Source organism: Cavia porcellus, unplaced genomic scaffold (genome assembly GCF_034190915.1).
Source record: "Cavia porcellus strain 051 isolate PalLab524CR breed Dunkin Hartley unplaced genomic scaffold, mCavPor4.1 scaffold_26, whole genome shotgun sequence".
Lineage (NCBI taxonomy): Eukaryota > Metazoa > Chordata > Mammalia > Rodentia > Caviidae > Cavia > Cavia porcellus.
The window spans coordinates 30,717,446-30,744,305 of NW_026947509.1; the positions used below are offsets into that span (position 1 = coordinate 30,717,446).

Here is a 26,860-nt window from a genome sequence, read left to right on the forward strand (position 1 = left end):
ACTCTACAGCTGATGTACTTCAGTATATAGTACATTTCTGTGTTCACGAGCTGCCCTTAATATTAGCAATTTATTTTTAAATGAGTTGCTGTGTGTGTAGTGAGTTAACAAATTCGAATTCCATGTGACCAGCGTTGCTAAAGAGGAAAAGATGTATTAGCCTGAAGGAAATGCTGCTCATTAAAACAGGATTTAAATATGTTATAACCTTTAAATTCAAAAACAGTTGGAGGAGGAAGCTTCAAATGACCCAGATGGGATTTTGCTGGAGAAAGTCTCCATCAAGAAACATGGCTTTGAGTGCCGACATATTCATGGCACAGCATGGGGACACAGTAGTCAAGGGACCCATGGAACTGGAAACTTGCTAGCCACAGAATGACTCGGATTCTGAGCCTCCCTTCACGCATCTGCTTGGTGGGATCCTCATGCAATGAGGGCATTGCTAACGGGTGTATAATGGTCCGCTCAAGAGTAAAATATAGGAAGTGCAGGAGATCTATCCGTAGAGAGGCCACAAGACTCCCTTTTGTCCCGAACACATCAAGTTGACAATGTTATGGGGAAAAGTGCAGGCCTTGAAACACCGCCCCTACCCCAAGGTAAAAACCTGAGGTCCTGTAAGGTAAAGAAGCAAACAAGTTACATAATTTGAGCATGCGCAATTTGAGTTTCTTTGTTCTTTATCTCAGTAAAAGCTGCTTGCTTAGGCTGGCAGGGCAGCAGCCATTGTGCTAACCCTTAGTGTGTGTGACCCTTTATTTTCCCTTTGCTTGTAGAACCCCAACATCTATCCACACACCAAGACCCCCAGAATCCAGCTGAGGGCCTGGATCCCATGGCAGTGCCCCCTATGAGTCCAGCTGGAGGCCTCGAGCCCATGACAAGGTCTCATGCAAGTCTGTATCAAGGATAGGAAGGCCCAAAGGTCAGGTATGGAAGCTAGAAAGTCTGTACCAGAAGGAGCTGTGCCAGCAGCTGAGGGATCTTCACTGGAGCCAGGAAGTGATGCTCAAGATAAGGACCAGAGCTCCCCCAAAAAGTACCATAGCCATCCTCAGTGACAGTGAGGACCTGAGCTCCTCTGATGATAACAGCCAAGTTCTTATCAGGAAAGAAGTTCGACAGTCTCTCCCAGGAGAACTAATGGCAACAGGAGAACCAACAGCACCATGGAGAACCAACAACACTATAAACAACACTACTACTTCCTCTTCCGTTCTCCTCTTATATTGATAACAGTCCTCAGGTGGGCCGTCCACACTCAGGACCACGATGACTGAGCCCAGGTGGTGGTACAAGTCGACTACTAGTTATCAGTCCACCACAGGATGTGAATGCCAGCTGGAAGATACAGGATAGGGATATGTGGGACAGGACATTGCCCCCACGGAGTGGGCAGGAAACCCCACAGAGAGCTGAATGTCTTCTACCTCACGTACAGCTCAGCGAAGTGTTAGAAAGTTTGCCGAACACCTCTTACAGAGCTATAGACAGGGCACAGGTCAGTCCATCACCTGCTCTTCTTAAACATGAGGGATGAAAGGAGAAAGAGCCAGCTCCAATCCAGCTGTCTGCATCTGTGAAGGAAATTCACAAATGACACCAGCACTGATGTCACTGGGGAGGACAGGGCCTTTGTGGAATGCGTGGAGAATCTGAATGCAGAAGCTGAAAAGTTTAGGCCATTTAGGGGCACAGATCTATCTTAGCATCTTCATAAAAGCTGATGAGTTTAAAATGGGCATTGGGAAAGTTGATCAATGTCTGAATTATCAATTTCTGTTTCATACCTTTAAAATTTAAAACCATTACTGGAAGATACAAAGATTGGATTTTATTGTAAGTGATTAAGTAAAAGAAATTTCTTTGCTTGGTTTTTGACATAAAACATACAGTATAAGAAAAAGTTGGGCTTGGTGACACATGCCTGCAATCTCATCCCTCGGGAAGCTGAGGCAGGAGGATTACCTTGAGTCTGAGGTCAGCCTGGGCTACACAGTGGGTTCAAGGCCCACCTGGACTATAGAGCAGGACCCTGAAAAAACAAAACAAACAAATAAAAAAGATCATGTCTTGAGCACCTGGATAGTGAAGTTATTTAGACCATTTTGTCCTAACCTTACCCTTTAAAGTGATTTTATAACCCTCATTCTGTACTCACTCTTCAAGTATATCAGGCTTTTCCCTCCTCTCGTTAAACTGAACTGAGAAGATCATCTCATTTCCTAAATTTGTCTAACGTGAAGTTTGTAAAGTATTCTACACGATTTTCTTTTCTCGTTTGGCTTGGCTTTGGCCTAGGGTGTGCATTCTCCTGCATCCGCATGGTCTCTCTTCCTCCTCCTCCTCCTCCTATGGAGACCACGAGGAGCGCTGTGGAGTTGGGGTGCACAGGTCTGTGGGTATACAACGTGAACTGAATCCTTCCTCATTTTCTTTCAGAGAAGTTGATTTAAATTCGTAGTGCCGCTCATGTCTTTTGTTAAGTCCTGAATGTTGTCACTTTCTTGTTCCGAGGCTTCTGAAATGCACTTTGATTTTGTTCTCATATCCCCAAAACCTCTTTGCACCACAGTTCCTGGCCTTCCTGGGTGTCACCCGCTAGACTGCAGGCACAGCCTGGTATGATAACAACCATCATGGTAGCCACCGTGGCAGGTGCTCGGGGTCGCCGTCTGGCAGGGAGAGCCATCCTGAGCCTTTGTGGCATGATCCCAGGTGCTGTCAACCAAGACTCACCTTCCTTTCCAGCTCCCTTTCCTCCCTCCATCCGTCCCCTCCACACTATGATTAATTACATTGATTTGTATTATTACCCACCAATTTCATTTCTCCGGAGATTTGGAGATAGGATTTATGTTGAAGAGTGGTTTTGTTTTTTCTTGTACCACACTGAGCTGTGGGTCAAAATTTGGTGGCTACTTTGTGATTGTTTCGAGGGAAATCATCTATCAGTGATCAGATGCAATTTCAGAGCAGATATCTGCACCCAGCTGTAGTTTTCCTCTTGCAGCTGTGTAGCAGCAGACAGATGTTTTCAGATTTGATTTTGGTGTTTTCTCAGAATCAGAGCACCCCAACTCCCTTCACCAGGTTTTGCTCCAAATATTTCCTTCCTGTGTAGTCTCTGTCCTCCCACTGACCTGGAAGATTTAGAAAAGTTTTACTATCAGTGGTGCGAAAGAACTTTTCAAGGCTTGTAGAATGTTACTTAGCTTTCTGGCACTATAATGAAACACCTAAGATAACTGACTTTAAAAATAAAAGGTTTACTCTTCATGAAAAAGCTAAGTTTTGGAGCTCCCGTCCATGACTGACTGTCCACCGTTACCCTTGGCGAGGCAGTGTGATGGCAGCAGCCTGTGGTGCAGCACAAACACTCACCTCGTGGCCAGGAAGCAAAAAACGCTGAAAAGGGAGCTCAGATCCCAAAAGCCCCTCCTAGGCCACATCCACAATGATCTAAAGCGCTCCTGCTAGGCCCCACCGCCTGAAGGTTCAGCCACCTCTGAAGGGCACCACATTGGGGATCAGCCCTTTACCTGGAGGCCTCTTGAGGCATTCAATGTCCAAACTATAGCCCTGAATATGAGTTGCTCAGGCTAAGCACCCCCAAGCCTGGGAAATCTTCCCTTGCCGTGGTGGTGAATCTGTGCTTCAAACGCTCCTGCCAGATCTGATCTTGTATTCTGCTCACTACAGGAGAAGATATGGTCACACTCAGGTAACTTTCACAGCTCCATGACTTCTCCTATTTTATACTTCCCATTGCTGTTTTCAGAACCCTCCTCCCCGCTTTGAAGAAGTGAGCCCCACAATTACGCAGGCCCAGAAGGTGGACCGACTTCGGAACGAGATGCAGGTGAAGCACGAGGAGCGCTACAGGGAAGCCCTGGTGACCATCAAGAACGACCTGCAGCTGATCGAAGGCCCAGACATCAAGGAGAACCTCCAGGACCAGATCCGGCACTGGTTCATAGAGTGCAGGTGACCGCAAGCTGCGTGGTGGGTGGAGGGGCCCTCGGCATCCCCTCTTCACTGGCCAAGCTTGTCCTGGGTGTTTAAGCACTGCAGTGCCCCCATGTAGAACCATGAGGTTTCTTCGCTTCCTTTTAGAAAGGGAAACACCAGACTTTTGGGAGCTGCCTTGAGAGGGGTTCCTCATTGTCCACGCCTTAGGTGCCTCACCGGGTAGAGCAGCTTCTGTGCCTATCTTACTTCAGGAGTGAAGGGCAGAGGACAGCTTGTCCTGATGAGCAGGAGAAAGACACTGGGCCAACTCTTGAGTGGGCCGTGTGTGTCACTTCAGGCCCCAAGCTAACCCATGCTGGCCGACTCACAGGCGCGGGGAGTTTAAGGTTGGCCATAGGAAATTCAAACTTGTTCTTAAAAATTGAACAGCTGGGGGCTGGGGATTTAGCTCAGTGGCATAAAGCTCCTGCCTTGCAAGCAGCAGTCATGAGTTCAATCCCTGGTGCCGATAAAAAGGAAAAAGACAAAAAAAAATTTAAAAATTGAACAGCTGTATCTGAGGTGGGCGGGCTCTGAGCCGAGCCCTCAGGGATGGCCCACGCCTGCTCACTGGCCTCCGAGGAGAGAATCCACCAGCAGTGATGACCCCTCGTCTCCTTCCGGCTCTAAGCCCTGTCCACACCACTGGTTCTCCCTGCTGGTCACTGCTGGTGGTCGTGAAAGATGCTCCCCTCCCCAGAGAGGCTGTGACGTGAGTTGTGTTTGTTGCTTCCAGCTGCAAACCTTTGGGGCAGCGTGTGGTCCCATCCATTCCCACTGCTGTAACTCATGACCATGGCCCAGAGCTTTGCAAACAGCCCATGCTGTTTGGCTCTTGAAACTGGAGATCCCAGGCTCCCGGGTTCCGTTTGATGCTGGGCTTTCTGCTGGGGTCTCAGCCTTCACCAGCTCTTTGCCTGAGAAGTTTGGAGGGGAGTGGCCAGGGCCCCTTGGGGCCCACTCACTCCTAGGTCTCACACTTTCCCGCCACCCTCTCACCACTGTGTTGAGTTCAGAGGAACCACAATCCTCCACAATCTTCCCTGGTTCTTTAGACTCCTTCCTGGGCTCCCGGGAGACCCTGCACTCTCTCCCTCCAAGCAGTTTTGCAGAATGGGTACAAGCCCAAACAGCAAAAACACTGTGAAACCAAGGGCAAGAATCATCCTATCTGCGGGGGTTGCTCACAGGCAGTGTGGCCCGGGATTGGTGCTGGCCGCTGTCTATCCTTTGACACTGTCACCTCTGCCTGCCTGTGATGCCACAGCCCGGCCAGCTCCCTGCCTGGCGCCGAGCAGTGGATTCCTCGCCAATCCAGTGAACGGTGCAAGCAGGGGCATGATTCCCCATCCTTCACCAATTCCGTAATTGTGTCTGGAGAAAATATTCCTGGGATGGTTTTGTGCAACTACAATCACAGAAATCTAAGTGGAAAGACGTCAGTTTGGGAGAATTGAGCCTTCCCATCATATCCTGTTAACTTATGAAGCACAAACCTTATTTCCATAGCTAATGGGGATCATATGCACTGTGGTCATGAATCTCTGCTATCAGGAAACCTCTCCCTCTTTGCTCATGTGTCAGAGAGGAGATATTCGAAAATGTGGTTTTTATAAATGAAACGATTCTTTATTCTTACATGGACATTTTAAAATCCAATATATTAAGTGACAAAACAAAGCTAGAAACACCAGCTTCAATTATAACCCCCCAAGAAGTTAAAATGTACATGTACATCAGTCCTCCTTATCCAGCGGTTTATGTTTGAAGCCCCCCAGTATTTGCCTAAAACCACAGATAGCATTGTAGCCTTGAGTCTACAGACTTATAGAACGAAATATAATATATAAGGCAGAAGCAGAAAGAGATTAACAATAAGAAGATAGCATAACACTGCACTTTGATAAGATTACCAGCATCACTATTCTTGAGCTTTGGGAACACTGTAGATAAAGTAAAGGGTACTGAGCACAAGTACTTCTATGTGAGAAAGTCAGCCTGATAACACAGATAGCTACTACACAAGGAACGGGCAGGTAGTGGGTACGGTGTGGGTAAATGGGCACAAGGATGACCCACATCCCAGGGAGATGGAACACAGCACAGAATTCTGTCCCCTCTCCCCAGCAGCACACAGTAAAACTGATAAATCGCTCACCTCTAGAATTCCACACTTAATGTTTTCAGGCTGCAGTGGGCAACTAGTTAAGTAAAACTAAAACCACAGAAAAGAGAACCACTCATGAGGGCAGGGCCTTGGGAGGCCCAGGCACGTTTAACTTATTAACCACACATGTGCACAACGCCAGACCTTCCTAAGGAATGCACCAGGACCAGGGGCCCTGCCACCCCCAGGACAGGAGATGTGGGGTCACAGTGTCCTTTACATTCTTCAGTACGATGGAGTCTTTTGTTTCAATAAGTTTTATTTTGATAAGGAAAACCTCAATTAAAAACCTATTCAAGGAACAAGCAAAAAAGGTAATTACTTTGGGTCTGATTTAAGTTTTTCCAATACCTCTGTCTCAGGGGAGTAGTTGAATGTGACCCCTTTGTCACACTCTGGGACTGGACGTGGCAGGCGGGGGCTGAGTGGGAGTGGGCTGAGCCCCACGCGAGGTGCTTAGGGGCCACAGGAGGCCAGCGTCATTCCGCTTTCACCCCTGGGTGGCCCCATTGTCCCGGGGTTCGTGGGTTTCCTGTAAAGACGCAGCTGGCTGGTCCCCAAAGGACACAGCACCCTGGGCTTCCCAACCCCTTATCTGGAGACTGGGCAGAGACATCCTCATGGCTACATGGTACGTGCTGATTTCACAAACGTATAAAAATATTCTTTTTTTAAATCATTTATGAGGTCAAAGGTGAATTTATTTTCATAATTGGATTATATTCATCTGATTGCCTTTGATTTAAAAAAAAGAAAAAGTTTTCTCCTTGCTTTTTACTATCAAAACCAAGTAAAAAGCAAATATTGTCTTTTGGAACATGAAACATGATCAGTCCTCAGAATAAATTCTGATCAGACACACAAAGACAGCACAGCAAATGATGAGAAATCACAAGTAATATGCATGTCCCAACATGGAATACTCAGCTTGTTCTGAAGGACGTAGCATTCCCAGGAAAGGGCTAAGCCAGATTTCAAATTATTTTAGGTGCAGTATGTTGTAGTCAGGAGTTGTGAGGAAAACAATTGGAATCAGGACACAGAATTTATAGTATTATTTTATGCTGATCACCTAGAGTTAAACACAGGAAGTACAGGAAATCTGCCCACAATGCTAAACACCCATATATTCAGCCAAGGGCCTGGATCCCACAGCAGTGAGTGTCCTGCATGAGTCCAGATGAAGACCCAGAGCCCATGACAATGCCTCCCATGAGTCCAACTGGAGGTCTAGAGCCCACGAAGACTTACGCCAGTCCGTTTTACTGATCTGCGCTGGAAGCTAGAAAGACTGCATCAGCGGGGTGAAGGAGCTGTGCTGGTGGGTTGAGGGTTCTACACTGAAGCCGAGAAGTCATGCTCAAAATCAAGACCAGGCCTGTCCTGAAAAGCACCACAGCCATCCTCAACGACACGGAGGTTCCAAGCTCCTCCAATGATAGACACAGTCAAGTACGTGCCAGGAAGCCAGTGTGATGAGTTTGTCCCGGAGATTAGACGGCACACATCTTCCCCTCAGGAGCCCAGAAGCGATGCTTGATGTAAGGAGCAGAGCTCCCCCAAAGTGAACAGCAGCCACTCTCACCAACAAGGTCCCGAGCTCCTCCGATGACAGTGGTAGAACTCACATTGGGGAAGCTAGTCACGATGAGCTCCTCCAAGAGAACCAAAGGCTCAAACAGCAACACTTAGAGAAACCCACAAAGCCTCATTCATCCTTTCCTCAGGTGGAACATCTGTGCTCTGCACCATGGTGATTAATTCAGCTGGCGCTAAGTTGACCACCAGTTTTTAATCCATAACACAGTATTTTTCCCATCTTAATGGCAATGTATACCCTGTGTGGAAAATTTACAAGGCAAAGTGTAAGGGACAAAATTTAAATTGCCTGCACTTTCATCATATACAAATAGCTACTGAGAAAGGTTTCTATGAATTTCCTTCTAGACCTTTACACACTCTCATCTGCAGTTTTACGATCCTCTAACTTTTAAAACTGTAATGTAACTTTCCTGTGGTCTGAAAATTTTTTCCAAAAGATGCTTTTAGTGATTATTTAGCATTCAACTGCATGGATGCACTAGGTAATTAATTGATTGTAATCTTTTTAATATTTTGTCAGGTTGATAAAAGAAAAATGCTATCTCATGTATCTTTTAATTTGCAGTAATTTTATTAATGAGGTGAAGAGTCACTTTGCATTTTTTGTTTGAAATAGAACGTCTGTGAGCTACTGTGCCATTTGTTTATTTAGTGGCATTTTGTGACTTTTTCTGTAAGTGCTCTCCTGTATATAGCAGACATATGCTACATAATATATAATATATATAACACATAGCATATACATATATATATACTACAGATCCTAGAGCTTCTTGACATCTTACTGCGATAAGCACATCCCAGGCTATCATTTTATTAACTGGCCTAACAGATAAGAGAGAAAGGGAGAGCGAGGCAGCGAGGGAAACCGTGTAGCCCCAGGAGCCACTGCCCTGCTTCTGCTGCTCCTCCACTCCTGCTCCTCCTCCACCCCTGCTCCCCCTCCACCCCTGGGAACCCTGCTTGGTGTCACCCTGGATGTCACCTCTCTGTCATCCCTAAGAGGCAGGCAGAATAGCACAGTCCCTGCCCGTGGTGCTCGCAGGCAGACACGGTGCCTGCACCTGCGAGGTTCTTGTTGGGTTTGTGAATTCTACAGCTCCCTTCCTGATGTGAGTGACATTTTCTCCAGGGAGTATTTTCTAGCACAAGGAGTTATACACTGTCACATCATGTGTGCTGTTCCCAGTGAGCTCTCCAGTTGGTTCTGGTCATTTTCCAGGTCCATCTCCCAGGTTTTCTTGGCTGTGTGTGGCCCTGTGGTACCTGTGGGGAGACTCGGTCTCTGCGTTGACTGTCCCAGCTGCCCAGCTCCCTTCTACCCATGAGCCCAGGGAGTGGTTCCTCTCTGTGGTTCCCCTCACCCCACATGAGCACCCTGAGGCCTAGAACTGTCTGGATGGTGTGGCAGTGGCATGTGTTGTCCCTACCACAGGGGGAGCAGTTTTGTCAGTGCGTGACGTCAGCCAGTGGGTGCTCCAGGTCTCCATCCAGCAAACACTGACCTCCTCAACGTTGCCCTTGTCCTTCTCCTGCTCCCAGAGTCGTGATCACATGTGGGGCTCTTCCTGTTCCACCCTCATCACCCGGCAATCAGAGCCATGTTGGTACATGAGCTATGTGTTCACTAAGAATAATGAATGGAGCCTAGCATGGGTGGAACACATCCTACACCGAGAATTACAGCCTCTGAGCTGGCCTTCGTGTTACTTTGCCAGGAAATAAATTGCCACAAGCTGGGGAGTTTAAAGTAAATTTATTTTCTGCTCTCCTGGAAGTCAGAAGTCTGCAATCAAGGTGTCAGCAGGCTGTGCTCCCTCAGAAGCTCTAGAGGGACCCCCTGCCTGCTCTTCCAGCCCTGGGTGGCTGCCGGCATCCCTTGGCTGTGCCCCTGCGTGGCTCCCTTCTGCCTCAGTGGTCACAATGCCTGCTCCTGCTCTGTACGTGCATGTCCCTTGCTCCTCTCTTAGAGGACATGAATCCGACAGCATTTAGGTTACCAGATAACTCAGGGTAGTCTCCTAATTCTTAACGCACTCCCACCTGCAAAGATCCTCTTTTCATATAGGTACCATGTACAGGCTCTGGGAATTAGGATTCAGTATCTTCTTTATTTTTTTAAAATATTTTTGTTGTTGTTTGTTTTGAGACAGAGTCCCTTGTTATGTCTCTAAAATGCCCAGGCTGGATTTAAACTTGTGTCCAACTCCTGCTTCACGTTCACAAGGTTGGGAAAAGAGGTATGCAGCCTGGGACTTGATTCATTGATTCACAGTTATTAATAGAGATGGCTACATAGATTAATAAATCCAAGGAGGTGTAGATGGAGCACAGTGGTAGAGTGCTTGCTTAGCATTCTAGAGGCCATGGGTTCAATCCCTGGCACCATAAAATAAATAAATAAATAAATGCATGTTTGGTAATCTGGCTTAATAAATGCAAAGTCTAGTGCATATGAAGCCATTAGAATAACACTGAGCACTAAATCCACAATTCCCTCACTCATCTGCAGAGTCCAGTGAGCTGCGTCCCTGGTCCCTGCTCTCATTCTGGGCCTGCATCTCTGTACCCCATGGTCTCAAGGCCTCAGGCCTGGCATCCCAGTGGAGGGGACTGCAAGCAGACAAGGAGAGGAGGCCTGTGAGGAGCAGGGCACACCTGGACCTGGACACTGACCAGCCCAGCCCCCAGAGCCACGGGCACAGAGCGTGGCCAGGTCCCCAAACTAGGGCCCTAGCTGGAGCAGCACTTGTCTCTAGCAGAGGTTTTGACATGCTTTGTTAGTTTTCTTCATTGTTAAATATTTTTAAAACTGAATTTATTAACATACATTTTTTTCCATTTTAAATTATTTTTACATTCGCTATTTAAACACAGCTCAGCCTGCTCTTCTCAGGGTGCAGCTCTGCGGGCCACATGCTGCTGTTTTAGGCTGCAAGACTTAGGGGCACTGGCCCCAGGGTGGAGCCCCAAGCCTGATGCCAGGGGAGCTCCCAACCTGCTCCTGTTCCCTGGAGCAGCAGACAGGGAGCAGAAATCGGCGGAGGATGGTGGTGTCTTTGGCACAAGACAGAATCTCACAGTGAAATCAACCTGAAGGAGCAGATGTCTCAATGCAGGGGTGAAGCTGCCATCTGTATTCCCAGCGCTCTGGGAAACTAAGGCAGCAGGAGCCCGTGTTCTAACCAGCCTGGGCAACAGCCACATAACAAGGCCCATCCCCCCAAAATAAAAAATGAAAGCAGTTAGATTCAGTCCCCAGTGCTGCCCAAAAGAGGGGAGGTCTTGTCTTCCTTCTCTCTCCACTGTGGCCCCGGCACTCACGCCCTGCCAAACCTCAGAGCCTCAGCAGAGCAGCCCCCACCCAGCCTTGCCCTTTGCAGCCAGTCCTTCCCTTCCAGTCAACTGCTGCACCAGGCACCCACGGGTGCTCAGCAGGTACCCCACTCTGGGGAATGCTGACTGGCTTTCTCAGGGTTCACAGCTCCTAAGAGGATCACCTAGGTGATCTCCCCCTTCTGAGTCTTTGGTTCCATGGGGCAGAAGTGCTAAGGTTCAGTGCCACCACATAGGAGCTCACTGTGGGTGCAACAGGCCTCTTGGGTACCACCTGGCAGCCCAAGCCTTTCCTCTCTCGCAATTCCTGCTCTCTCCCCAACTTCTTAGTTTCTTCGCATGGTGTGCTGCAATGGCTCTGTATATTAAAGGAAAAAGACAGAGAGAGAAAAAAAGGGAAAGGGAGAGGAAGGATGAGCCAAAGAGAACCTTGGGCTTGGAGAGCTGCTCGTGGCTGTTAATGAAGGCACCGCAGATTCAGAGGCCTTGGGAAACTCAGGAGTACCCAGCACGGCTCCTGGAGCTAAGACCCGGCACAAAGAGGTGAGCTCGGAGCTCAGGCTTATGGTTGTGAAATTCCTACTGTGACTGTATTTTCCATGAATTCTCGAAAGCAGTCTTCGCAAGTGCAGGGTTCACAGACGTGTGCAGAGACCTCATCCCTCCGCTGTTTGGTGGAAAATATATGGGCTCGAGCGGGGGACATCCAGAGCGGGGATGAGAGCCAAAGGCCCAGGCATTACTCACGCCGGCCTGGGGACAGGTGCATGGCCGCGTGAAATCGTGTGTTTTGATGTCAGTCGTCACAGTAAATCAAATTAAGAACACCCAGCAGCCCTCGGCTCTCTCAGTCCACCCAGGCGCCAGGCACAGATGAAAGACAGAACCGGGGTTCCAGGCAGATTCCTTTTCCCTGAGCCCACAGGTCGTGCCGGGCTGGAGCCTTGGATTTCCTCACCCTCTCCAGGCTTCCGAATCTGTCCTACAGACAAGTGCTGGACACGCTTCCAGGTGACATCAGTGTCCCAGGACTTTATGTGGCCGCAGGCTGGAGTCACTGCAGCCCTCTGCATGCCTTCCAGCCTAGGGAATCACCCTACAATGTGGCTGAGAATCACCTAAGAAATGAAAGGCAGTACTGTGCCAGGAATGAGTGGCCCCTTGCTCTGCCACATTACTGCTAAGGTCGCTGTCACAGGAAGTAGTATGACCTTGAAGCCCCCTCCTTGACCACAGGGAGCAGGGCCAGGGCCAAAGATGCCCTGTTCTTTGGCTCCTAGGCCTTGAGGTTCGCTTGAGATATTTCTGTGTCACCAGTGTTGTTCAGGACAGAACCACCACACCTTGGTGCCTCATAAATATGACAGTCATTCGCCACTTGTGGGACGAGGGCAGAAGAGCTTCAGGATTTACCTTAAGACCCTAGAGCTGCCTGCTCTGTGACTCCCTCTTGCTGCTGCTTGCAAGAGTCCCTGTTCTCAAGAGCAGCTCTTACCAAGAGTTTAAAACCTAAAGGAACACTTAGCAGAGGTCCCTCCCCCCCCCCATTTTCCTGGGCTTTCTGGACTCATGGGGTGGAAAAGGGGGTGATGTGCTCCTTTAAATGAAGCAGGGGTGCAGAGGAAGTCTGACTGGTTGTGAGCCACAGTCAGTGGACAGAAACAAGCCGCTGAGGATGTCTCCCAAGAGGAAAACCTCTCCTTCCCTCTCTAAGTGGCTTGTGCTTGCCTGGGGATTAATTTTCCTCTACAAATAAGCACTTGCAAAAGCTGAAAATAAAGCTGTGTATGTTTTCTCAAAAGAAGCATAATCAACACCAAGATAGTTCATCGCATAATCTATAACATTGTTTCTTTTAATAAAAATTTTAGAAAGAAAGGTTGGATAGGAAGGTTCCTGCGGCATTGGAGAGTAAGCACAATCCACGGTGGTACCTTTGTGCCAGGAAGGAGGCTTTGGGGTCCAATGAGAACTGTTCATCATCTCCCACTAATAAGCAGAACCATCAGAGGATAAATCAGATTTTGTGACGGGCATTAGGAGACTGCATCGCTTGCGTGCTGCGTTCTCCTCTCCTCCAGAACCAGGGTGCCCCCTTGGTTTCCCAAGGAGGCCGAATAATTAGGTCCATGTGCAGTCGATCACCTTTATTGAGTGTAAGAGAATTTATAGGCAGCAAAGTGACACCTCAGGAGGCTTCCGTGCAGTGGCACAAGCTGCTTCCTTCAGAAGGCAGAAGAATTTATGGGCCCGCTGACATTAATGGAGGTGGCGGGATGACTTGGGGGGACCGGCCGGAAACCCCTCCACCCATATATTTTTCATACTTGGTGAAACATAGATAAATCTCTGTCCTGTGAGTATGAAATGGTGGGAGCCGTGGAAGCTCAGTGTCAGGCCTCAGGGGGGGAATTTATCACCGACTTCGTTCTGTTCTAAATCACGGCCAACTCAAGAGCTGGCCATTTTCACAGTCGTGCAAGAATTTTTGACAATACGCATAAATTTTGAATAGGCCATAACTTTACCAATGGCTCCCTACCTCCCAACTGGTCACTGAAACAGACGGCACGGGTGTCTCTCCTCATCAGCTCCCTTGGAGAAAAGGGCAGAGCAGCTCGATGCATTGAATGTGTTTTTACTAGGAAAATAACGGAAGTTGCTGAATTCTAAGAATTAACACTTGCCACCCTAACCCAGCATTTGTCACATATAAATCACAGATTTTCTCACACTAGAAGGAAAAGTAAAATTAACAGGCATGGGCTTATTGTTTAATAACCTAATGAAGAAACCTAGCTCCACTGCACTGATGTGTACAAAGAAAACCACACAGATTCCCACGAGCAAGCCCACGGCAGCTGCCTGGGTATCTTCGGTTCCAGGAAAACAAGTTTTCATTACACATCTATTCTCCCAACTGCTCCTCTAATCTGGCCACAGGCCTTTGTCATGGGCACCTCCACGGAGAGCAGGTGACCTATGCCCACGCATCGAGCCAGCCCCCAGGGAAAAGGCGGGGTACTGACCTCCTCTCGGAGTCCCCTCTCGGACCTTCATGGCATCAACCTTGTCCCGCAGCCCAGTCCTTGAGGCCCTTGGCACCTCAGTAAGCAGCAGTGGGGACAGGTGCAGAGAAAGGGGAAGCTCTTCAGACCCAGTGCTGCACCTGGGGCTCCTCTTTTCTTCTCCTTTTCAGCTCAGAGGCCCCCAAACCAGACCTCTGATCACTCTGCCCTCACTCCGCAGCTAGACTCCCTCGGTCACAGGCCTCTAACTCGATCTGCGTTTCATGGACTCTCCAGTGTGAATCCCATTCCAGATGTGTAAATCCGGCTGCCATTCACTGTCCCCACTCAACTGGATGGCAGATGGCTCTGCACATCCAACGCTGAGCCTTGATCTCACCCCCACCGGCTCGCTGCAGCATTCCCCAATCCAGCTCTCCGGTGAAACCCTTGGCGTCATCCTGACTGCTAGCCTTGCGGCCCAGCAGGCATCAGCTCAACCATCACGGCACCGCAGCTTGCCCCCAGCCCAGTTGGACCAGCCCTGGTGCTGACAGCCTGAAAAGTGACCCCTGGCCCCTCTCCCTGCTCCCTGCAATCAGCAGTCAGCACAAAAGCAGTGTCGTCCACCCTGGTGAAGTCACAGCATGACCGTGCACCTGGCCGCTTTCCGTGACATGCTGTGTCTGGGTGTTCCCTGAGGTCACCCTGGGTACTTAGCCTGTGGGCTACCCTTCCATGGCAGCTTGTGTCAGGGAAGCCAACAAAGGGCAGGTCCTGGAAGGTAGGCAGACGTACAGCCCTAGGTGTACTCCTGGGAGAGGGTCCTGCTGTCACCCTGGCTGTGCTCCATGGTCACAGGCTGCATCCATACTCAAAGGGAAGAAGATAAATACACAGCGCTGTGACCCCAAGAGGCGGGGCCTTGGGGTCGCCTTGGGCTGTGCTGTCACATCCCAGAGTGAGTCAGGACAGGGCGAGGCTGGGCTCACTCAGGGCAGCAGAAGCCCCTGGAGGCTCAGGGGGACTAGGCCGCCACCCCCAGCTCCAGGGAACCTCCTGCAGTGGAGAGGGGCTTTGCTTCCCACCTCAGGACAGCCCCCTAGTGTCCGCACTGCGGAGCCCGTAGGGAGTGGGGAGCCAGTCCTGAGCTTGTGTCCTCGGTCCTCACCCACCTGGGGACATGAAAATCATGTCAGGAAACGTTTTAGTCATTCACTGCTTGCTTCTGTGAGCTTTTTTTTTCTGACTTAGCTGTTTTTTTTAGAAAGTGCTTTTTACCCTTCCAAGCAGCTCCAGATTAAATCACAGATGTTCACCCTCCTTAGCAGCGAGTTGGGCCAGGAGTGAATATTAGATGCCCCTGTAAAAGCCCAGCAATCACTAGAGTTTGTACAGGAAAGGTGTTTTGCAAAATGGAACATCCGCTTCCTGTTTTAAAGTTTAAAAAGAAGAAGATAATACACAGTAATAAAATATAATTTTACCATAGTGAAATATAAGCTAACTTAAAGAGAGATTTTTATATCTTCTGTTAAACTCTCTACCCTTACAGCAAATAGTGTCTGGCACCTACTGAGGTACACACTCAGTGAATATGTTATGAATGAATAAATGAACTCATGAATGAATGAAACATCAAGAATTCTTTAAAATGAGAGTACAATGCCCTTGATGAAGAAACACCTCCCAAGAAAGGAAAGAATGACATGGGTGATCTTTGCCCTTCATAATAAGTACCAAAATATAAATTAGTGTTAAAATAATGATATGAAAAGAAAATATCAGGAGTAAAGAGTTTTTAAAAAGCAGGAGAGTATTTTTAAATCAGTAGTAGACTAACTATGAAAGGGAAATATAAGACCTATATGAAAAATTAAGTCCATGAATGTTAAAAGGAAAAAACAAAAAAAAATCACTTGAATGAATGCTGAGATAAATGGCAAGATAATGAATGTGCCGTAGATAATTTATAGAGATGATACAATTTCAATTAAAATCCCAATAGGATTATTTATTGAACTAGAAAATATAATTATTAAACTCATTAGAATTAACTTAAGAAAATAAGAACAGTAAGGGAGGACAAATGGCACTGTATTTTTAAGCACATACAGAAAAAAATGTAAATGCATTACACTAATGTGAAAGCATGACTGTAGATCAATGAAACAAAATAGATAGCTGATCACAATAGACTGAGCTAAGCCAAGTGTGGCAAATGAAATCAAAAAGGAAGTAATGAGAATTTTTAAAATACAGTTGCAGTAACTAGAGTGCTGTAATTATTAAAGCCAACAAGTAGCAGAATAGGGAATTGAATTCCCCAAAAGAGAGGTCACAGTTTTGTAACTAAAGAAACAAAAAATATTTTAAAAGAAAATTGGACTGAATCCAGTGTAAAAATTACAGGGTCTATTCCATAATCAGTCTCAAAGTCTCTTAAGACATAAAAGGAAGACAACCAATTATGAGACGTATTGTTTTACCTTACTTAATTACTAATGTGAGCTCTTCTGCTGTCCCAAGGGAAACAATACTGAATGAAATAGGGAACAAGAAGCGAGGAGGCTCCCTGCGGGCCTGAGCCTCCGCCTTCACCCATGGTCAGTTCTCGCTCACCTCCAAGCGCCTCCAGACAGACACACGCGTGTGAGCACCCTTGTCCCCTCTTTCTCCAGCCAGAGCAGGGTGACAACTGCATGGTCCAGCGGCCTGGTCTCCCTTAAAGCTTGTGTCATTATTTCAGGAACGCGTCCTCCCTGGCACTCCCATCATCCACAGGAAGTTGCTTGGAGGGGACGTAGCTAAGTATAACCCAGCTTAATGCTTCCCACTGACAGTAATGAGAGCACGGCTCCTGGAGCATGTTTCCCGCAAGGAGCATCTGGTTTTCAAGAACAGATTGCTGCTAGCAGGGATGCCTGTGGGGTACGAACCAGAGAGGCTGAAATTAATTGTGTGGCGCTGTGCAGCAGGTCTAGACAGGACGGGACAGGCCGGGTCTGCACTGCTGTCTCCCTTGGGGCCCAGAGGCCCCTCTCTGTCCCCAGCCATCCTGGATTCTGCCCCCAGACTGTGGACCTGGGGTGGAAATGTTCTCAGGTACATAAAAGCAACAGTATAGCCTGAGCTACCTGAATGGTGGGAAAAATGCTACTCACACAAAGGGAAACCTGCTTTGGGGCTGAGGTGGGGGTGGGGGTGCTGGCCCTGGTCCCCACGATGCCTGGCGGGGCTGTTACTTGAGGCAGAAGTGGGAGACAGGCTCAGATGCAGGAGTGAGGGGACAAAAAAGCAGGGGCAGGCTGGGATCAAGCCAGGACCCGCGATGGCTGGGATTCTGTGGCACCCCCAAGCCTCGCAGGAAGTGGGTGGTGGGGTATGGGCCCAGCTCAGGCGACAAGGATCAGATACCATGACCCCAAATGCTGCAGTCTGGGGGGATGCATTCTTTCTGAGTCCAATCCTGGGACTGAGGAAGCCGCACAGGAACTGTCAGCCCCCAGGAGGAGCCAGTCCACCCAGGTACCGGAACCAGCTCACAGCCAGGGACGGGGACTCCTGGTGGCTCCTGGCCTCCTCCTTTCCTTCCTTCCCTCTTTCATTGTTTTCTTTCTTTCTTATTCTTTTTTTTTTTTTCTTTTTAATATTCTAAGCGTGATCTGGACTTGATGTTACGTTTGCTTTGGAAAAGCATTCATCTCTAAGGCTTGATTGACAAAACACATTTCCTCCACACTTTTTAAGAAGTGTTAATGAATAATTTAAAGCCTGTCTTTTAGGAATTAGTACTTGGTTTCATGCAGATTAAGTATTGTTCCAAGCAGCCCAATTCTTACTATGAAAAAATGTTATCACAGTGACATGTGCCAGCTTTAGCTTGTAGGTGACAAAGTGATGAAGCACGGTTTATAAATAGCTGATCAGCTGACAGTCTTACGAGGGTGGCATGCGTTTCTCAAACTCTGCATCTCTGGCTTCTCTCCTGCTCCGTTCTGTAGACTCAGGCAGACTCAGAACCCTGTGCCGGGAGGGAGTGTGGCTGATTTTTCACGCAGCCATGTGACGAGTTCTATTTTCTGCATGACTTCTTCACTTGGTGGTCCGAATGCCCAGCTAGAGAACCTACTTTGCCCTTGCTCACTGCAGCAAATGGAAGTGGGGCGGGAGGTGCAGAGGGTGGGAAATCTGGGGTGACATTCTAGCGCACGCCGTAAATCAGCAACATGAGGCAAGTTTGAAGATAATCAGGCGGCTTTAGAATTATAATTGAGGGAACTGTGTCATTTAAATAAATTATCATGCACACAGGCAGCGTATTTAACACCTAATAATTGTGCAGGGTATTTTGTGTGAAAATTTAAGGAGAAAAGATCTCTGTGTCTATTAAAGTGCTTTCCAGACTGAGAAGAGAAACTGAGGCAATGTCCCCCAAACAGCCTAACATCCCTCCTTGTCCACCCCAGAGGTACATAGCTCAGCAAGCTCTTCGGTGGTAAGATAAGAAAAGCCGTCCTATTTGGTTAAAAAATGTTGTGGTCACTGGGCATGGAGGTTCATACCTGTAATCCCAGCACTTGGGAAGATGAGGCAGGAGGATCACTGTGAATTCGAGGACAGCCTGGGCTACATAAGAGAGTTCAAGGCCAGCCTATGCTACATAGTGAGACCTTGTCTCAAAAAAAAAAAAAATGTGTTGTGTAGGTTAGCGAAGACCTCTCAGATACTTATGGCAACCAAGCAAACCTTAAAGAAAGTTCAGGAGCCAGCTACCCTGTGGTTTGTTAGTCACCGTCAGACTCTGCAGAGGGACTGGAGGGGGAATGGGGAGCAGGGGGAGGTCAGAGCCGCTGGATCTGGACATGCAGGGTGATGGGTGGCAACAGGGCCAGGGAAGTGATGAAACCACAGGACACAATCAAGAAGACAAGGGTGTGCTGTCATTAACATGAGGAAGCTGGTCTTGTCCTGAGAAGCCCGGGATATGGATGGGCCTGCTCCCATGGGCGAAATAGCAGCACGAGGTGACTGGCACATGTGAGAAGGACCAGGAGCGCAGTCCCCAGGGAGCATCGGAGAGACAGGCTCACCCGGGTACACGTGGTCACGTCCCAAGCCTGTGCAGGCAATGCCAAGTGGTCACACATGATGTGACCTAGAGAGATGGGCCCAACAGAGTTTGCAGATGGACTGAACATAGATGTGAGAGAGAGGGCCAACGTGACTCCAGGTTCTGGTGTCTGGAGTGGCTGGGACCAAGAGTTCCATTTCCTGACGTGGGAAAAGTGCAAGAACAGAAGGAGCAGGAGCTGGGTGAGGAAAGAACAGTTCAGTCTGGAACACCTGAGTCTGAGACATTGTGTTTCCCCCTGTGCTGCTAGGAATTGAACACAGGGCCTTTGCACAGAGCTGTGTCTCCTCCCTTTTAAATTTTTACCTCAAGACAAGGTCTCACTAAGTCACTGAATTGCCCAGGCTGGACTTTAACTTGTGCTCCTGCCTCAGCCTCCCAAAGTGCTGGGATTACAGATGTGCTCCACCACACCAGCTGCAGAGCTGTTACGTTGCTTCCAGGTGTCAGGTGGGCAGTTGAGTTTGAGCCTACAGCTCAGCGCCACAGTGAGGGGAAAAGAGAGCTCAGAAGAGCGGAAGTGCATTGGTGGCATGGAAGAGACCGCCCAGATGTGAGTGTGGGCGAGGGGAAGAGGAAGAGGCCCGAGACCTGGCCCTGAATTCCCGTGTTATTGGGGTGGGAGGGATTGAGACTGAGCTGGAAGGGTAGTGTGGGCAGAGGTGGCCTTCGAGGGAGACCAGCGGCTGCCGTGTCACCAGTGAGGTACTGGAGACCTCAGATGCCACCCGCAGGTCCCATGGTGTGCACTCCAGGACAAAGGCAGAGCAGCAGCTGCTTGAAGAGGACAGAGAAGGCAGGGACAGAGAAGTGGGTGCAGCCAGGGTGCTGAGCCGGGAACACCTTCGAGGACGGCCTTCCTCCCAAGGATGCACAGCCCACAGGTTCATACCCCCAGGACTGGGGACACCGGCTTCTCACTGAACTGTGTGCTGGTGCTGAATACCATGCACTTACAAAATGTAACTTCAGGGTAACTGAGCCCTGGAGCCCAGGATGACCAAAAACAGCAGGAACCAGATTCTTCCTGGAGGCTGGGGACCCAGGTGGCAGCAGGCTGGGTCCTTCTTCAGGCCTCTCTTGTTGGCTGCTGGCGGCTATCTCCCTTCTGTGCCTGCTCATCCTGCATCCCAATTCCTGCTCCTTACGTGGATGCCAGGGTGCCCGGTCAAGCCCACACTATGCTGTGTGCCCTCTCTCAGCTGAGCACCTCCACAGTGATCCACTTTCCAAACAAGTCCTCAGCTCCTCCCACAGTGCTAGGATTAGGACTTTGACCTGTGAGCTTGGGGCCAAGGGAACAGTTCTGGGAGGGCTGTCCCCATGGGGTGGTGACTGCTGACAACTTGGAGACCATGTAAGGAGGTAGAAGCTAAGGCAGAATGGACTCCCAAAGAGTGAGGCTTGTGAAGACTAAGCCAGGCCTTAGGGATGTGCAGTCTCAGGAAGGTGGCAATCCATTCCTCGAGACATGATCAAGCAGAGGCAGCCGAGCTCTGAGTGATAACCTTGGGTCACCGGGGTCCAGAACTGGTCCAATGGCAACTTTGCCATTACTGCTATTTGGATAACCCTAAGCCATGCAGGGCGCCCAACCCTGAGCACAGCAGAGCTTGTCCAGGCCTTTGGCCTGCTTGTTCTGGACCGCACAGACCTGGTGAACCTGGACGGTGGAGAAGACCAAGGCCGGGAGTGAGCAGCCACTGGGGGCAGGGTGGCTCAGAGGGAGCAGGGTCCACCAACATGACAGGCACTTTGGTTTCCGCTTTTAATCAAAAGCGCTGTTTTCCTGACACCCTGTCATTTGGGGTGCTGGGCTCCTCCAGGGAAAGTCGCAGGTGGGTGTCAACCACAGCCAAGGCTGTGGGGCTTCAGCGCTTTGTGCCGGAAGCTGGAATAATGTTTTAGATGCCCTCATCCGGGTCCTCATTTAACAGCATCTCCCCTGGGCTCTGACGTGTCTTGTGCTGCAGGGCTGGAGTCCCTAGCCCAATCCCTCTGTGCCAGGCCCCCACTGTGCAGTGAGGGACACAACAGCTGTGCTCCAGCCACAGAGGGACAGTGGGAACACAGGCCAGACTGCCAAATGTGCATCCGCTTAGGCCATCTCAGTCACAGGGAGCAGGGAAGGGCACCAGAGGGACAGAGGTCCCTGGGAACCACAGATCAGGATAGAGGTGAGTGCAGGAAAGGGGCAGTGCACACTCGTGTTCCCACAACCATGCATGTGTGTCATTAACAGCTGCCAGGAAGCGCTGTCATTTTCCAGATACAAATGGTTCAATGTGCTTTCTACAACCATTTTGTGTTTCTTTAAAAGGAATTCAGTTCCTCTTAAACAAACCAACAGTGAAGAATAGCCAAACATGTTCATTTATCTCCTTAAAAACACATTTCTTAGCACATTGCCAAAATGAAATAGCATTCACCACTAGGTTCACAATTAACAAGATCCGTAATTAAGAAGGAGTCACCTGCCAAGTTAGTTCTAAATGGAATCTGCAAATGTTGGGTTTAACAAGGAAATGCATGTCACTAAGTTTGTTTTGAGTCTGCAAACCACTCAAGCTTGAAAATACGAAAAAGAAAAAGAATGGATGCACGGGGCTGTGGTGAAGAGCATTGGGGAGGCGCGTGAGAGGCGTGAGGAGGAGAGGACGTTGCGGGGAGCGCGGTGTGTCAGGGTTTTCACCCAAAGCCTGGCTCAGCCTTGATGCACAAGACAGAACGCCATCAGGCAGCACCAGGGATTGAGATGGGACCAGGGCCTCTCTTCCGACCCTGGGAGGATCAGCGGTGTCACCCACCGTGACTTCTCCTGGGGAGAAGGACACCAGCCCCAGGAAGGGTGAGGTCCCTGCGATGGTCTCAGACTCCACATCATGGGCCAAGCCAGAGTCCGGTCCATGCCACTCGTCACGATGATCTAAAAGGCTGTTTGCGTCTCCTTCCTCTTCTGCTCGTGCATCTATGGGAGGCTGGCTTTTCCCCACACTTTGATCAAAACTACAGATGGAGACAGACTGGAACCCAGAAGCAGAAATGAGTGACCTGCCTGGCACTGACAGACCACGGAACAAATGAAAAATTGTGACATCCTATATGGGTTTTTTTCCTATGGAAAATGTCTTACTTATAGAAATGTTACATATGCCACCAAAGAGTGGGTTAATTTAAATAAATTAAGTAGTTTCAGAATTTCTAGCCAGGTATAGTGACATATGCTTTCTGGGAGACTGAGTCAGAAGGATGGCACATTTCAGGGTGACCTGGATTACCTGGCAAATTCAAGGCCCGGCTGGGACATAAGAAGACCCTGCTTCAAACGGAGAGAGAGACAGAGAGAGAGAGAAGATTTTAAGATTTAATATCTAATAAATATCAAAATCCCAATATCTGTAAGTCACATAAACGAAAGCTCTTTGGGATCCTCAAAATATATTGAGTGTAGCCGGGTGTAGTGGTGCACACCTGTAATCCCAGCACTCAGAAGGCTGAGGCAGGAGGATTGTTGTAAGTTCAAGACCAGCCTAAGCTACAGAGTGAATTCAAGGCCAGCCTGAACTTCATAGTAAGACCTTGTCTCAAAAATATGTATATATACATATATATATGTATATATAAAATTTATTTATGTATTACTTTTTTTTAATATATATTGAGTGTAAAAGGCTCCTTAAGGCCAAAGTTTAAGACCCACTGCTGTAGAACTGGCCTAAGCATGGAGGTCTCTTTCTAACCACAGGCTCTATGCATTGACGGATTAACAGGACATGTCAGCTAATCTTTTCTCTCCTGTTTGTGCAGCAAATATAACACTCGTCTGAAGTCAATTTGGCTTAGATACATTAACCACATATCCCGTCTGTGATTCTCAACATTAAATCTCAGTGTCTGCTTTTTAAATACAGAAATTATGTGATTATAGAGGAAAAAAAATATTTGGAGCCTGTCAAATCTGCAGGGCCTCAAACTTCCTAAAACCTGAAGCCTGTGCGTGTATTTGAGACACTTTCTAGATAAATCCGTCATTTGCACACCTCCATTCTTCTGTTCCATTTCAAAACCCTGTGTTTGTCCTAAATATTAAACAGAAAGAAATGATTTGTGCCGCTGTCTTCATTCTGAAGCACAGAGCATCTCAGTATTTTGAAAGAGAAGCAAAATGCGGTCTGTCTCAGGTCCCAGACCCACAAGTCCCCAGAGGAGAGAGCCTGCCGTCAGGTGTCCCAGCTCCTCAGGCCCCCCTGACCCCAGAAAGCCTACCCTTAATCACCATTGCCCAGCTAACGGGGAGTTAATGTCTATTTTAATTTGCCTTCTTCTCTCGGCAGACATTTGACTGGCACATTTCCTAACTACCCTGATGCAGAGGACGGAGGTTCGGCTGTTATTTTTTCCAACAAGACCCCAGAACAGGTACAGATACACTTGAAAAACAGCAAGGAAATCTATCATAATCCCATTTCCTTCCACTGCAGAGTTGGTGGGTTCAACGTGCTACTGGGGCTCAGTTATTTCCTGCAGGTTTCTGTGTGGATGTGCCGTGAGGCATACATCAGTGGACATCCATTTTCTTTCGCATTGATTTCAAGATGAGTTCCTCCTTTTCCTGTCTGGTCTCTGAAGGAGGTTGCGCAGGCCTGGAGCTCGTTTTCAGGAGTCCACAGTGTTTGAGTCCCTGCTTACCTGACAGTCTCCTGTCCCTCCCTCCTCATCACCCAGCTATGAACTCCCGGGGTCCACTTGCTGGTCACCCTCACATTTCCGGTGCTGTCTGTGATTTTGCATGTGGTAGGCTCTCTGAGCTCCAGGTCTCTATCACAGCTATATTTCCTTAAACTCTAACAAATGCAGTAAGGTTTTTTTTTTTAAAGAATTATAAATTTTTTTAAAGCAATCATTTTATTACTTTCCAGACTATGAGTTATCTACCTGGAAAACACGATAAACTCCACAAGAAATAATATTGACAAATCAGACAGAGCTGTGGAAAATTATATTGACAACATTACTGAAGAAAATGAAAGACTATTTAAACAAATAGATCAATGGATTATTTCCCGAGACAGAGACCCTCAATAAAGCCCAAGTGCTTCTTAGCTCTCCATTATACAGTGCAGTTCAGATGGTGTCAATCACACCCAAAGGAAACTTTGTACTGACAAATTTATTGTCAAATTTACCTGAAACTATTCATGAAAATAGCTAGAAAGGTTTTTTTTTTTAAGAACCATAATGAAGGGGACCTAATGTTACAGATATAATTCACCTTACATTTTTCAGTTGCCATAAAAAAGAGGTCAAAACTTTTCCACGAAGGGCCACATAGTACATATTGTAGGCTGTGCGGCTTGTTGTCACTAAGCCTTCTCAAGGTCCTCCCCTGCTCCAGGCACACTCATCCCATCACCCTCAACACTTTCCTCCACAGCTCGGAAGCCCTCTTTTGTGAGGTCTTTAGTTGTGCTCTTGTGGCTGCCTCAAGGTCTTGAATCAGCTCAAAACCTGAACCTTTATGGTCACTTGGACTTTGGAGAAAGAGCAGAAAGTCACACCGCGCCCGATCGGGGGAATACGGTAAACCAAGACATCGCGATGATTTTCTGAGCCCACCTTTGCGTGGAGGGTCCTCGGCAGCAGCAGTCAGCTTATTTTTGGTCACACATGGTGAGGACATGCGTGAAAGGACTCCAGAGCTGCTTCACTTAGTGGCAAGAATGATGGGATCTCTATGTTCAAAGTGGGGAGAGGTCTTGTCCAGGGGCTCCACAGCGATGTTATAATAATTTTTTAAGTTTAAATATGCACCTTTTGGAAAATCACATCGTTCACTGCCATAATGGCTCAGCTCTGCCACTGGAGCCAGAAAGCAGCCAAGGGCATAGAGACAAAGATGCGGAGGCCAGCTGACCACTCTGAGCCTTGGGCTGCCCTGCCACAGGCAGCTGCTCATGTCCACCTTGCTCTTCGTTCAGGAAGGAGAAGCAGCCTCATGCCCTTAAGTAGGAAAATTGGTGAGACAAAGCACTCAGGCTGCAGGGCCAGCGTCCCCAACCTCACACAGCCTCTCCCCCACGCTGTGTGCCTCTGTGCCCCCCGGCACCCCTTGCACCCCGGAGAAAGCCAGCCTCCTCCCAGAGCCCCTCGGCCTCCAGATGTCTGGACCACCCGCCTTGTCCCGGAAGTCCGAGAGAACACCAGTTGAGAAGGTGTGACAAAAGTGCTAGGAAGGCCACTGCAAGGGAAAGAGAGGCTGCTAGTTGTGCCGCTGTGACCTCAACTACCTTGGTCACCAGGGATGCGGCACCGTGCAACTTCTGACTCTTCCCCAAAGTCAAAGTGACCATGCAAACTCAGCATTTGGCATCAGTTCGGGACACTGAAGCAGCCTCAAAGGAACAATGAAGACATTCGTGAGAGGACTTCCGGAACTGCCTCAGAAAGCAGAAAGAATGACGGGATGAGGGTGCTCAAAGAAGAGGGAGCTTTTCAGGGGACTCATGGCAATGCGTTTTTAAATTTTATTTATTTTTTATTTCTCGTATCAGGAATAATGCACCTTTTATTGTAATTTTTTTAATGTAAACATTCACCACGTTTCAATCACCTCTTGTCGCAGCCTTTATTTGGCAGTTCGCTGGGCCCTGCTTTGAGAGACTCATTTTACCGTGACGTGATTTCACTCTGATGTGTGTTTAGATCTCGCCCCTGCAGTTGAATCGCCAGTCGCAAGCTGTGTCTTGCAGGCCCAGGACAGGCAGCCAAACATGCTTCGTGTTGATTTAGAAAGGTAGCAATTAAGGGATTAAGAATGTTAGTGGAATGTTAAATTGTCCAGGACAAGCCTTAAAAAGTGAAGTTACTTTCTAGTTAAACGAAAAAGAAAACTGCCATTATCTGGTTAATGTATCGCACAAAAGCCAAGGGGACCACAAGGTGACTTCACTCTAAAAGACAGATGATTGAAGAGAGAAAAGCGATCCGCACAAATCACCTGCGCCCCATGCTGTGTCTGCGGCTTTAGAAGCGACTGCCCCTCTGCAAGCTCGCTGGCCTGTCCTGGAGCGGCCAGAGGTACCTCCATTCCCGAGATACCTTTCTCGGGTGACAGGAGGTGTGGACACACTTGGAGCACCGCAGGCACACTGCTGTCCCTCACAACGTCTCAGCAGTTATTGATCACGATCAATTAGAAGCAGTGGCAGAACCAGCTGGCTGCCTAGTGGCAGGAAGAGAAGACAGGACCAAGTGCAGTCTTACAGTGCTGTGGTGTGCACAGCTGAAGTGATGTTGTGATAACGCAGAAAGAAGACAGAGGCTTAGGGGCTGGGGATTTAGCTCAGCAGCATAAGCACCTGCCTTGCAAGCAGGCAGTCGTGAGTTCAATCCCCGGTACCGATAAAAATGAAAAAGACAAAAAAAAAAAAAAAAAAAAAAAGAACACAGAGGCTTTTTAATGGAATAAGCATTGCATTGACGCCAAACCCAAAAAAGATGGAATACAACCAATAAAACATCCATCTGTCTCCCTTACAAGGATGCATGCAAAAACTTAACTCATTGCCCATTTTTAAAATGCTGCTTGTTCATTTAATT

At 48.3% G+C, this 26,860-nt stretch overlaps 1 protein-coding gene and 1 long non-coding RNA gene across 5 annotated transcripts in view; one reads left to right on the forward strand and one right to left on the reverse strand.

Moving 5' to 3' along the window:
- The window catches only part of Iqca1 (IQ motif containing with AAA domain 1), a 126,518-nt gene that overhangs the window by 29,754 nt on the left and 69,904 nt on the right, over positions 1-26,860 (forward strand). For all 3 annotated transcript variants that reach the window (XM_063237055.1, XM_063237057.1, XM_063237056.1), the window contains 2 exons: positions 3,785-3,990; positions 23,596-23,680. In XM_063237055.1, coding sequence (XP_063093125.1) covers positions 3,785-3,990; positions 23,596-23,680 — 291 coding nt within the window. The remainder of the gene's footprint in view (positions 1-3,784; positions 3,991-23,595; positions 23,681-26,860) is intronic.
- On the reverse strand, positions 1,831-16,985 carry LOC134473263 (uncharacterized). Of its 2 annotated transcripts, none has more exons than XR_010043447.1 (3): positions 16,750-16,985; positions 2,824-3,146; positions 1,831-2,038 (listed from the first exon to the last, which is right to left on the reverse strand). It is a non-coding gene; the product is annotated as an uncharacterized LOC134473263 (long non-coding RNA). The 2 variants fall into 2 exon arrangements; XR_010043446.1 differs by lacking the exon at positions 16,750-16,985 and adding an exon at positions 3,546-3,763.